This window comes from Mastigoproctus giganteus, chromosome 4, assembly GCF_048544385.1.
Source record: "Mastigoproctus giganteus isolate SK-2022 chromosome 4, ASM4854438v1, whole genome shotgun sequence".
Classification (NCBI taxonomy): domain Eukaryota; kingdom Metazoa; phylum Arthropoda; class Arachnida; order Uropygi; family Thelyphonidae; genus Mastigoproctus; species Mastigoproctus giganteus.
The window spans coordinates 39,660,976-39,673,232 of record NC_143578.1 but is presented as its reverse complement, the minus strand read 5'-3'; the positions used below and the strand labels follow the sequence as shown (position 1 = coordinate 39,673,232).

Genomic DNA, 12,257 nt, shown 5'->3' with positions numbered 1-12,257 from the left:
TGTGATATGTGCTTGGAAGTTAAGCTTACTATCTAATATCAGACCTAGAAATCTGATGCTGTTTACTACTGGTATTGGACAATTGTTTAGCCATAATTCAGGATGGTGGTGGACAGCACGTTTCTTACAAAAGTGAGTGGTGGTAGACTTTTGTTCAGCTAGTCGATATCCGTTGCGTGACATCCAGGATTCAATTCTGTTAATGACAAGTTGGAGTTGACGCTCAATGGTGTTCATGTTTTGCGATGGGCAGGAGATGGCGAGGTCATCTGCGTACATATAAGCCTCCACAGTTTTGGGGATGTCTCTAGTTATGCTGTTGACTCGAATTGCAAATAACGTTGCGCTGAGTATAGATCCCTGTGGTACTCCTTCTTCCTGAATATGGGGTGTAGACAGTATGTTCTGATAACGGACCTGAAAAGAGCGGTGGCGCAGAAAATTCTGAATTATCTGAGGGAGATGACCCCTTAGTCCTAGGTGATAAAGGTCCATAATAATACCATGTCGCCAGGTAGTATCAAATGCCTTTTCAATATCTAAATTGACCATGACTAGATGTTGCTTCATGACAAAGGCGTTGCGAATATTCAATTCAGCTTTGATAAGGACATCAAGAGTGGATCTGTTCTTACGAAAGCCACTCTGATGATCTGTTAAAAGGTTCTCTGCTTCTAAGATCCAGGTAAGCCCCGTATGTACCATTCTTTCAAAAATTTTCCCCATGCAGCTTGTGAGAGATATTGGCCTATAATTGTTAACCAAAGAAGGGTCTTTTGCCTGGTTTTGGTATGGCAAGTATGAGAGAATGATGCCAGGAAAGCGGATAAGCATTTTCTGAGAAGATTCGATTATAGAAAATTAATAGGGTACGTAAGTCCTCTTCAAGTAATTGTTTTAGCATGATGTAATGTACGTCATCTGGGCTGGCAGCACTATTTGAAGATTTATTTAAGGATTCTTTGAGTTCTGTTATATTAAATGGTTGATTGTATGGAAGTGAGAACCGTGTGGAGAAGTTAATTTTGCGGCGTTCTGCATCTGACTTGATGCGCTGAAAGGAGATGGAGTAGGAAGCAGAAGGAGATATTGTAGAAAATGATTCTGCTAGCGCATTGGTGATTTCCTTAGGTGCCGATAGAGCTTTCCCATTCCAGCAGAGTATTGGAGAGGGTGGTCGAGTGAATTTTCCATTTAGTGCTTTAATTCTTCTCCAAATGAATCGTGGGTCAGTGTCTTTGGTGATAGTTGAGGCAAATGAGATCCAGAAGTCACGTTTGGCTTTTCTCCTAATCTGCCTTGCTTTGGCTTTAAGTCTTTTGTATTCTATTAGTTTACTGGTTGTAGGAAACTTACGGAATTTGTTCCAAGCACGGTTTTTCTCACGCTTGGCATTAGAACAATCTATTCCACCAGTTGTTATGGTGAGAGCACTTGTGAGGTTGTGACTTCGGAACTGAATTTTTTGCTGCATTTAGTATCCGATTGGTAATGTAGTTAGTTACGTCTTCAATTGGATGTTGCTGAACATAACTTCTGTCTAACTGGACCTGGTTACAGTAGCTCTCCCAGTTTGCCTTCTTGAACTTCCAGGTGGATCGGTGCTGGAGATTTGCAGTTACCCATGTTTGTAATGAGCAAAGGATTGGAAAGTGATCGCTGTTTAGAGGATTGTTCAGCACTGACCATGATATACTTGGGAGAATTGCTGGTGAGCAGATGGACAAGTCTATTGCAGAAGTAGATCCTGTAGATAGGTTAATATAAGTGGGAGATCCAGAATTTATTATAGTTAGGTTGTTATTATTCATGAATGTTTCGATTAATTTGCCTCTTGTGTCAATCGCAGGCGACCCCCATAATGGATGGTGGCCATTGAAGTCACCGAAAAGGCAGATTGGAGATGGTAGTTGCATAACCAAATTATCAAGTTCTGTACTTGAAAATGGTTGAGAAGGGGAAATATATATAGAAGTTAGGGTAATTGATATACCGATTGAAATACGTGCCACCACAGCTTCTAGACTAGTTTGTAACTGAATTTGCCTGGACGGTATGTTTGATTTTATAAGCACAACTACTCTTCCGCGAGCAGGAGACTCCGAAATCCTGTCTTTTCTATATATTGTATAGTTTGTAAATTTTGGTGAAGCTTCAGATGATAATAAAGTTTCTTGTAGACATACTCCTATAGGATTGTACTGAATCAGTAAATCTTTTATGTCGTCAGAATTGCTTCTTAGTCCTCTGCAGTTCCACTGTATGATATTAGACATTATCTGAGTTTAGTTGTGGTCGACTGGTCTGACTGTTTTTTAGAAGTGGAGCATTTCGGTCTGTCTTGCTTTATTTTATCTTTTTTTCGGGAAATAGGGGCATACAGAATCCATGGTGTCATTTGCATGGAGTTCCAAAATGGGCTCCCCATTATCTAAATGCTCATCTACTTCCATACTGTTGATGGGAATTTCCATTTGTTTTGAACCTGTGTCAGATTTCCTTTGCTCTGTGTCGTATGGGACCGATGCAGTATCACTAGGGATACTGATTGGGGTACTTGTAGCTTCGTTAGTTTTATTTTGAAGATTTTCTTGTTTTGAATTTGAAAAAGCAGATTTAAGCCAATTAGCCATTGAGGTATTAGGCGGAATTGATACATCTGTTTGTGCTCCAGTAGATACATAGTTTCTAGTGCAAACAGCGTAGGATCGACTGCTAGGCATGCTCAACATAACTTGCCTACGTGCCTCAGGAAAAGTAACTTTATCTTCTATTTTATATTTTTGAATTTTTTCCCCTGTAATCCATAATTCGCAAGGTTTGGAAAAGGCAGGGTGACTTCCCTTGCAGTTTGGACACACAGGGGTCGCCGCCGAGCAATCAGCTTGAGTATGTTCTTTAGATCCGCAGATGGGACAGATGTAGTCACCTCTACATGCCTGCTGTGAATGACCATATTTCTGGCATTTGAAGCAACGAACGGGATTTGGAATATATGGTCTAATACGACAATTCAAATAGCCAGCTATGATTGAGGATGCTATGATTGAGGATGGTAAGTCTGGAGTACTGAATGTTAAAATGATGGTTCTAGTTGGAGTTAGATTCCCATCTTTTTTACTCATGATTCTTTTCACACTTGTTACCTTTTGACTACTAAGTTCTTGGAGTAGTTCTTCGGAGACTGTAATTAGGTCCTACTCACTGATCACACCTCTTGATGAATTTAAGGTTCTGTGGGGAGTAACTGATACTGTCAGCCCCCCAAATGATGTTGTATTTAACAGCCGTTCAGAATGTTTTGAGGTGGCTGTTTCGATCAGGAGGTCTCCGGATTGTAGTCGCTTCACCATTTTTGGTGACCCTGCAATAGACTCTAAACACTTTTGTATCAAGAATGGTGATAACTTGCCTACAGGTTGGGCAGATAATGAATGTACCACCAAGAAATTCGGTATCTCATTTGGACATTTTGCTTCCCTTCGAAGCCTTTTTGGATGAACACAGTCATGGTCAATTTCGGAAGTCTCTTGTCTTGAGCTCAATGGCTCTAAAGGTGGATAACTATTTGTATCCATGTTAGCTCCTTTTGGCCCTGGAGGTTTACCTTTACCACCCAGGTTACCGGCCCCGCCACGGGGAGGCGGGAGCAGTGCTGCTTGTGGCCAAGCGTAGAAGTTAGTATAGTTAGTATGAGTACTAAATTAAAGAAAAAGGTTCTTTCCTTCTTCTGGGCTCACTTCTTAGTGTTTTTAATAAATGAAGCTACTTAACAAAAAGGTTTAATAAGTAAGGGAGAAAACAAAAGAGAACCTAGTCGCTTACCAAAAAACACTCTTTAATCACACAAGAATCGCTTGGCCACGGAAACGCTTGGCACCCGGGGCCTGTGAGGGAGGTGGTGTTGAAGGTGTGGCCATCTGCAACAGCATGGGATGCTACACCACCGTAGGCGTAGGCAATTTTTCCCCTTCTAGTGTTGCTGGAATGTTCAAATGGGTACTGAGATTTTTGGTTAAGTAGCATTAACAGGCAGGACGAGTTGCACTCAGGTCTTATCCACGAAAACTTTTAACAGGGCCAGTGGAGCACGGTAAGCCTGATAAGCAGGGCATAGTGGCGGCAATGTCTGGGGGGTGCTGAAATTCAAAATTTTTATTATAATATTTAAAAAAAGTATCTCAAGGGTGCCAAATACATTTCTGCTTCGGGGTACCCAAAACCCTAGGGGCACACCTCACTTTTAATACATCAGCTATTCAAGCCAGAATGCACTAGTTCTTATGGCCAATACATGACAAAACTGTACATACTCTAGTTTGTAAAGTTTTGTCATGTATTATGTCTATACAAGAGTGTATTCATAGGCCAATCTATTTTTTATGCAGGCTGAACAATAACTCAAGAGGGAGAAAAACTCATTTCCTCTCATGAGTGTACCATTTACAGACAGTTAACTGCTGCACTTACGGGTTTTGTCCATGAATTTTTGACACATCAGCTATTAAGCAAGAATATTCTTATGGCAATTTGTACTGTTTTGCCATGTATTATGTCTATACATGGGTGTGTTCATAGGCCAATTTGCTTGTTGTGCAGGCTGAAAAACCTGAAATAACTCAGAGGAAAACAACCCATTTTCTCTGCATGAGATCAACCAACTACAGCGCTAACTGGAGAGGTCATTACGAATTCCTCTAGTTTCCGATATTATGCGAACTCAGACCATTCCAAATGAGCAAAATGTAACAAAACTACTATACTTTCACAGAGGTGCACTTACAAGCAATCTGCTAAACCAAAGCCTTGTCCTTAGTAACATGTTAAATGGCACTAGGAGTGCCATTTAGCAGATTACTAAGGACATATTTTTAGTTTTCGGTTCCTTGAGAAGTGGAAACATATGTGATGCTGGTTACAACCACTTCAACTTCAACAGAAACAAACAAATCCCCCCCCCCTCTGCTCAACTTGTTCAAACAAACACCACTATTACAGAGTGGTTAGAGTCCCGTGTGTGTGTGTGTGTGTGTGTGTGTGTGTGTGTGTGTGTGAGAGAGAGAGAGAGAGAGAGAGAGAGAGAGAGAGAGAGAGAGAGAGAGAGAGAGAGAGAGAGAGAGAGAAGCAGCTTAATAGTTCCGATTACAAAACCAGAGAGAGAGAGAGAGAGAGAGAGATCCTGCCAAGCTCCCCCATCTCTCTGCCACACACCTCAGTACAAATGATTCATCCCAGATAAACAAGGTACTACTCTTCAGATTCCCAATACTTCCACCAAATGGTTGAGAGGAGCACCCACCAAAGACCAGAGCACTCCTATTTACTGGCTAGTGACTTCTGCTAACTTCAATAGTAGCTTCTTTCAGGTCATATGTCTTCTCACAGACTCAGTCAGCCATTTCTGCTTTGTTTTCATGTCCTACTTCTGTGTTGTATGCATCTTATGAAAACTACAAGTATACGTTGAAATTAGTCATAGTTATTTTTTCCATGCAATTATCAGTGTGTACTACTTATATATCCTGTTATCCAACCCTCCTTCCAGGAAGGGGCTGAACATGAGTTTATTAAATTCAACCTTTTTTTACACAGCAAAGTTCTCTTTTCATTATTGTGTGTTACCTGCATGCAATGCCCTTCAGCCAAAAAATATCACATGAGGCAGGTAAAATATTTATGAGTTACAAACTGTATATTATTAAATTACTCCTTAAAGGACAGGGAAAAACATTTGAAATCTAATGTTATCTCTCTTTAATTCATAATGCTACTCATATAATTATAATCCTTGCTTGACCATTCTACTATAATATATTGAATCTGATAATTCATATCAGATGGTTCCGATTACATTTGTCCATGTAAGTTGCAGCAGAGAAGTTATCAATACAATTGTCGATGATTAAGAATCTGGTTACAATCTGACAAGAAGTGAGAAAAAAAGATTACTGAGGTGATGAAAATCATATAAAATTAAGAAAATGAATGCAATAATTAAATATTTTAGTACATTTTATCCCCTGTTCTTGTCATTCCTTTCAAATGGTTAATGCAATTTTATACACCATATTCTTGTATAGAGTAGCTTTATTCATTCACAAGAAACTGTTATCATGGTAAATATGAAGCTGAATTTTGGGAAAAAAAATCTGTAGGAAACACCAGTCTTTAAAACAGATCAAATGACTACTGCAGTTCTAAAAAGAAGCTTAATGAATGTGAGAAGTTCCCTCAATGCTGAGCCAATTGGCATTCCCATTTAACCCATAATGAAGAGCAGCTACCATATTTACCAAGTCAAGTGAAATGGTAAAAAGGTTCGTTTTTAGTATTAAGAAAAATAGATAACAGTACTTTAAACTACCTGCTTGTTTATCCACAAAAGCTTACCATATATGGTGGTGGAACTTGAGAATTGATGTTAGCAATGGTAAGCTCCTTTCCATTTTGAGTTAGTGCAATTAATTTCAATGCAACAAAAAATGATTTTTTATCCAACTGACCATTACCTGCAGGATCAGAAAGGTCCCATATCTGAAACAAAATTATAACAGTTAAAGTCTACAATTTTCAATTATGGAATTTCTTTTCCATTAGGAAAACTCACATAAAAAAAGTCAAACATGAAGCACTAGTACAACAAAACATAGCTGACATCTGATTTCATTAAATTTTCAAGGACACTAATGCTAGTAAACAGTTGCATTTTCACAAATTTCTGAGCAGTACCATAGATATTTTCAGCAATCTTCATAGCCAGTTTTATATAGTAAGATTAAAATGCTTCACATGTCTAGCAAATGTAGATCAGCATGTGTCAGACTAAAAGAGAAAATATGCTGTTGATAATTCGTAACTAACTTTAAGTAAAGTTTCTCCAATATATATCACATTATTAAGATATAAAATTCTTTAATTCCTACATACAATTTATAAGAAAAGATCCAGATTTGTAAGTTACAAAACCTGAAAAGAAAGTATCTATGTGGAGCATCTGAATGCCAGTTTTAAGGTTTTAAAAGATTTGAGTCAACTAAATGCCAGAGATATTTTTTCTCTTTCTTAGGTAACAGACTGATATATACAAAAATGTATTTTTAAAAAAATAATAGTTGCTGACTAAATACAGTGCAATTTCTATGTAACACAGATGGTTACACCGTGGTTTCAGATATAATGCGAGTGTGATGTTTCACAAATTTTACAAAGACACTAGTGGAAACAAACTTTATACCTCACAGAGTAGAAGCAGCTACTGCAATGGTTTCCAAATCTAAACATTTTTTTTTTTCTGAGAGGGGAACCATTATTACATTTGCTAGTTGTAATACATTCAGTTATAATTTTTTGTAAACAACAGAATGTGACATCCTTTTTCAGGATTAGATCACAACTAGAATGGCAAAAATCTCTAAAGGTATAATGCAACTCTGTGGTACCACACTGACAGTGGTAGAGAATGAAAAGGACCTGGGGATAATTGTGCAGGCAGATATGAAGTTTTCTGAGCAGTGCAGACGGTCTGCAAGAGTAGCTCATGGTGTCTTGTCAATGATATATAGGAATTTTTCTAGCAGGGATAAGGAAGTGATTATCCCCTTGTATAAGGCAATGGCCAGGTCACACCTTTAGTACTGTGTACAGGTTTGGATGCCTCATTTTAAGAAGGATGTAGAGCTGTTGGAACAAGTACAGAGAAAGGCAACAAGATTAATGAATGGAACAAAGGGTTGCTCTTACAAAGAAAGGCTTAAGTTTTGCAAATTAGAGTGTCTGGGGACTAGGAACCTGTGAGGTGATCTGATTGAGGTGTATAAAGCCTTGAATGGTTTGAGCATGCTCAATGCGGATGGGATTCTTCCTCTTTTCTAGATCTTGTTGCAGCAGCATACCTTCATTACTGTAGTAGTAGTGGCATGTGATGCAAGAAAGCAAGTGTATCAGCTTATGCAACATCAGCAAAAAAAAAAAAAAAAACACACCATTCCCTCCAAATTCCTGTCCAGTTTCTCCTTAAATTTATTTAAACCTATCAACTTCCACAACGACAGATGGAAGTTTGTTCCAGCAATTAACACCCGTTGGCTAAAGGCAAATTTCCGCACATCTATTCTACATCTGTCTTTTCTTAATTTGAATTTATGCCCCCTGTCATTAACTACCTTGGGAATCTTTGCAATCTTAGACATTAAGCCTGATATACCTTCATCAATGTCATTAACAAATACAGAAAACAAAAACAGGATCAGCACCAAACCCTGTGGACTCCACTAATAACATTAGTTCACGAAGAGCAGTGTCTATGGATAACCACTCTCTTTCTTCTCCCACTCAACCAACCCTTTATCCATACAGTAACTTTCCTTAATGCCACACTCCTCCAATTTGTACGGCAGTCTTTTATGTGCAACAGTATCAGAAGCTTTCCTGAAATCCAAGTATATGTTATCAAAATTAAATTATATTTTAATCATCATGGTATCCAATAAAATTGGTCAGACAAGATTTCCACTTTACAAACTTACGTTGTGTCTGAAATATAACTGCACTCCTGTCTAGGTGGTTCTGCATTACAGGTCTGTGATTACTCGTATCACCCTTTGATCGCCCTTTGTGAATTGGCGATACATTTGCACATCTCCAGTCTGTGGAGACCTCCCCTGAATCCAAGGATGCTCTCATAATTAGGGCTAAGGGTTTGCTTACTTCCTTTGCTGCCTCCATTAATATAACTGGAGAGATCCCATCTACACAGCATGGGTTTGTTAAGGGAAAGTCTTGTCTGACAAATTTGATTGGTTATTATGATGTGGTCACAAAGGAACTGGATGCAAAAAATAATTTTGATATCATATACTTGGATTTCAGGAAAGCTTTTGACACTGTTGCGCATGGAAGACTACTGTACAAATTGGAGCAGAATGGTATTAAGGGTAAGTTGCTACAATGGATAAAAGGATGGTTAAGTGGGAGAAGACAGAGGGTGGTAATCAATGAGTGCTGCTCTTCGTGGACTAATGTTATTAGTGGAGTCCCACAGGGTTCTGTGTTGGGTCCACTGTTGTTTTGTGTATTTATCAATGATATTGATGAAGGTATATCAGGCTTAGTGTCGAAGTTTGCAGATGACACAAAGGTTGGCAGGGTTGTTAATGACAGTAATGGCAGTGAGCTACTGCAACAGGATCTAGATAATTTGGGCAGATGGGCTAAGAAGTGGCAACTGAAGTTTAACCTTGACAAATGCAAAGTACTGCATATGGGTAGAAGTAACCCCAGAGAAACGTACCAACTGTGTGGTACTACACTTAAGGTGGTAGAAAATGAAAAAGACCTGGGAGTAATTGTGCAGTCAGATATGAAGTTTTCTGAGCAATGCAGACAGGCTGCTAGGGCAGGTCATGGGGTTTTGTCAATGATATATAGGAATTTTGCTAGCAGGGAAAAGGAGGTGATTGTCCCTCTGTATAAGGCAATGGTCAGGCCACGCCTTGAGTACTGCATACAGGTCTGGAGGCCTCATTTTAGGAAGGATGCAGATTTGCTTGAGCGTGTACAGAGAAGAGCAACACGATTGGTGAGGGGAATGAAGGGATACTCTTACCAAGAGAGGCTTAAGTTCTGCAAATTGCAGTGGCTGGAGACTAGGCACCTGCGCGGTGATCTGATTGAGGTCTATAAGGCCTTGAATGGGTTGAGCACGCTGAATTCTGATGGGATCCTTCCACTTGTTCAGATTACGAACCTACGGGGACATAAGTTCAAATTAAGAAAGGACAGATGTAGAATAGATGTGCGGAAATTTGCCTTTAGCCAGCGGGTGGTTAATTGCTGGAACAAACTTCCATCTGTCGTTGTGGAAGTTGATAGGTTAAATAAATTTAAGGAGGAACTGGACAGGCATTTGGAGGGAATGGTGTGATTTTTTTTTTTTTTTTTTGGCTGATGCTGCATAAGCTCCTACACTTGCTTTCTTGCATCATGTGCCACTACTACTACTACTACTACTACTACACCGGGTGCCTTTCTTATGTTTAACTTTAACAATTTCTCTTCCACTTTGATCTCAGTTATTACAAAATTATTTAGCTCCCTGTTAAGAGTTTGATAAACTTCTGGCATTTTCCTCCCATAATAACTCCTCATGTGTGAAAGTAGATTCGAAATACTGATTGTTTGTCAGCAACCTGAGCATGATCATCAACAGTCGAAACATCAATATCAAGTGAACCAATCTGATTCATCCTCTTCCTTCTAGAGTTTACATAAGTAAAGAAGTTTTGCTGTTTTTCTTTGCATCCTTTGCCAAGTATTTCTCATAAGCTGCCTTGGCTTGCCTAACCTCCTTTGTGACTTGATTACAGACTAGTTTATATCTAGCACAGACTTTTGTATCACCTGATAATTTGTGTGCATTCCATCCATTTTTCTTTTCTGCCACAATCTCGACAGTTCTTCTGACATCCATTTAGGTTTAAGCCTTGAACAGTATTTCTTGGTATGAAAAAAAGCCTAGTAGTTTCTATGATTATTTTCTTGAATGCTTCCCATTTAGAATTTGCTGATGGTCACGTCATCAGTTAGTCCCACTGTATAGTATTTAAAAACTGTCTGAGACCAGTGACGTCTCCTTCACGAAAGCAAAAAACCCTTCCCTTTACCCCTATGGTAGTTAAATTTTTGACTAAATCCCACGTCAGCACAATGTGATCTGCAGATCCTTAATACATAAAGAATCACTGCTGATAATCAGATAAAGGGTATTTCTCCCTCTTGTTCCCTCTCTAACATGCTGCTGTAGAAAACAGTCATCCAATAAATCCCCAAAAGTGTCGCTAATGTCTGAGTGACCAACCACAAGTTCCAGTCAATATCTGGAAAGTTAAAATCCCCATTATAATTACGGTTGCTTCAAATACTACCTTAACTCAATTTCCCAAATTATTTGCTTTATGATCCCATTTGCTTCAAAAGCAGTACAGGTCGACCATCACTAATCCGGTGGCGCCTCCGTAGCCAGGTGGGAAGGAGCAGCAGTGCGTAGCACACGCTTCTTGATTAGACCGGGGTTCGAGCCCGTCACCACCAAATACGGAGGATGCGGAAAGGTCAGGGAATGACCACCGCATGTCCCGGAGCAATATGGCTTTAGTTGCTAATGCTCCTAAAAATCAAATAACAATAACAAACTAATCCAGCAGCGTTGGGACCTGTGGGTTGCCGGATTAGTGATTTTGCCAGATCACCGATGGCTATTTTAGCACATACAGTTTACCCAACAGCTAACCACCTCCTCCTACCTTTAATTAAAACATTGACTGCCAAGCGAGTTTAAGAAAAAATTCTCCAGGGGCCAAAAAATATTTAGCAAATAATTTGATTAGTAATTCTAAAATAAATATTGTAATGTCAGTGTTGTCGTTTTTTTGCTTAAAATATATATAAAAATAGAGACTCTTTTTTTTATATCGCATATATGTGGCCGACATGGCCCAGCAGGTTACTTTATTTCTTGAGAAGCCGTGTCGGCCACATACGCATGACACTTTTATGACATACATATGAAGGTCATTTGTGATTAGTTTATTGCACATGCGGTGAGTGCTGCAATAAAACTAATTGTGATAAAATAAACTCTCAAACATCGCAATAAGTTTGGCAGTATTGTTAGAGATTTTGTGAAAATAAGTTCATTAGCACGCTGTATTATCCATCATATTGTGTTGTGTTTTTCCGCAAGTTTGTACAAGTATGTTGTACAAAAAAAAAAAAAAAAAACTAAAAAGGAATGGCTAAAAGAAAATTAGTAAAATAAGAGGAACTGAGAAAAATTGCTGGAATTTACAATTAAGCAGAGTTAAACTTCTCACAGGACACACCGCTGTCGAGTTTTTTCAGAAGTTTAACTTTATCTGTTATGAACAATGTATGGTGTTTGCGCTATACACCACGAGAGGCACTTCCTTTATGCATTGGAACAATGGCTGGGGCTAAGTGTGAGCAAGTTATAATAATAATAAATGCAGAAAAACAAGTGGGAATGGCTTGCCAGTGTTTATAAGTTCACGCCAACAGCTGATGCTGCAACCAACACCACCAAAACAGTAGCGGCAGGTCAGTGTACTGACCCGGGAAATTTCAAATTATGTTCACGGAAATTATGTCTGAATTAGCAGTGGAACCGGATTACCGGTGGCCGGATTAGTGATAGTCGACCTGTACTTGTGCATATTTTTACTCTAATATTCTATGCCAGA

The 12,257-nt window shown here is 39.0% G+C and overlaps 1 protein-coding gene across 6 annotated transcripts in view; it reads right to left on the bottom strand.

The window, feature by feature from the left end:
• The window catches only part of LOC150086640 (uncharacterized), a 292,377-nt gene that overhangs the window by 227,408 nt on the left and 52,712 nt on the right, over positions 1-12,257 (bottom strand). For 5 of the 6 annotated variants that reach the window (XM_090372657.1, XM_090372662.1, XM_090372661.1 and 2 more), the window contains one exon: positions 6,391-6,534. The exons of the other annotated variant lie outside the window; for it this stretch is intronic. In XM_090372657.1, the coding sequence (XP_090228783.1) occupies positions 6,391-6,534 (144 nt within the window). The remainder of the gene's footprint in view (positions 1-6,390; positions 6,535-12,257) is intronic. 6 annotated transcript variants of the gene reach the window in all.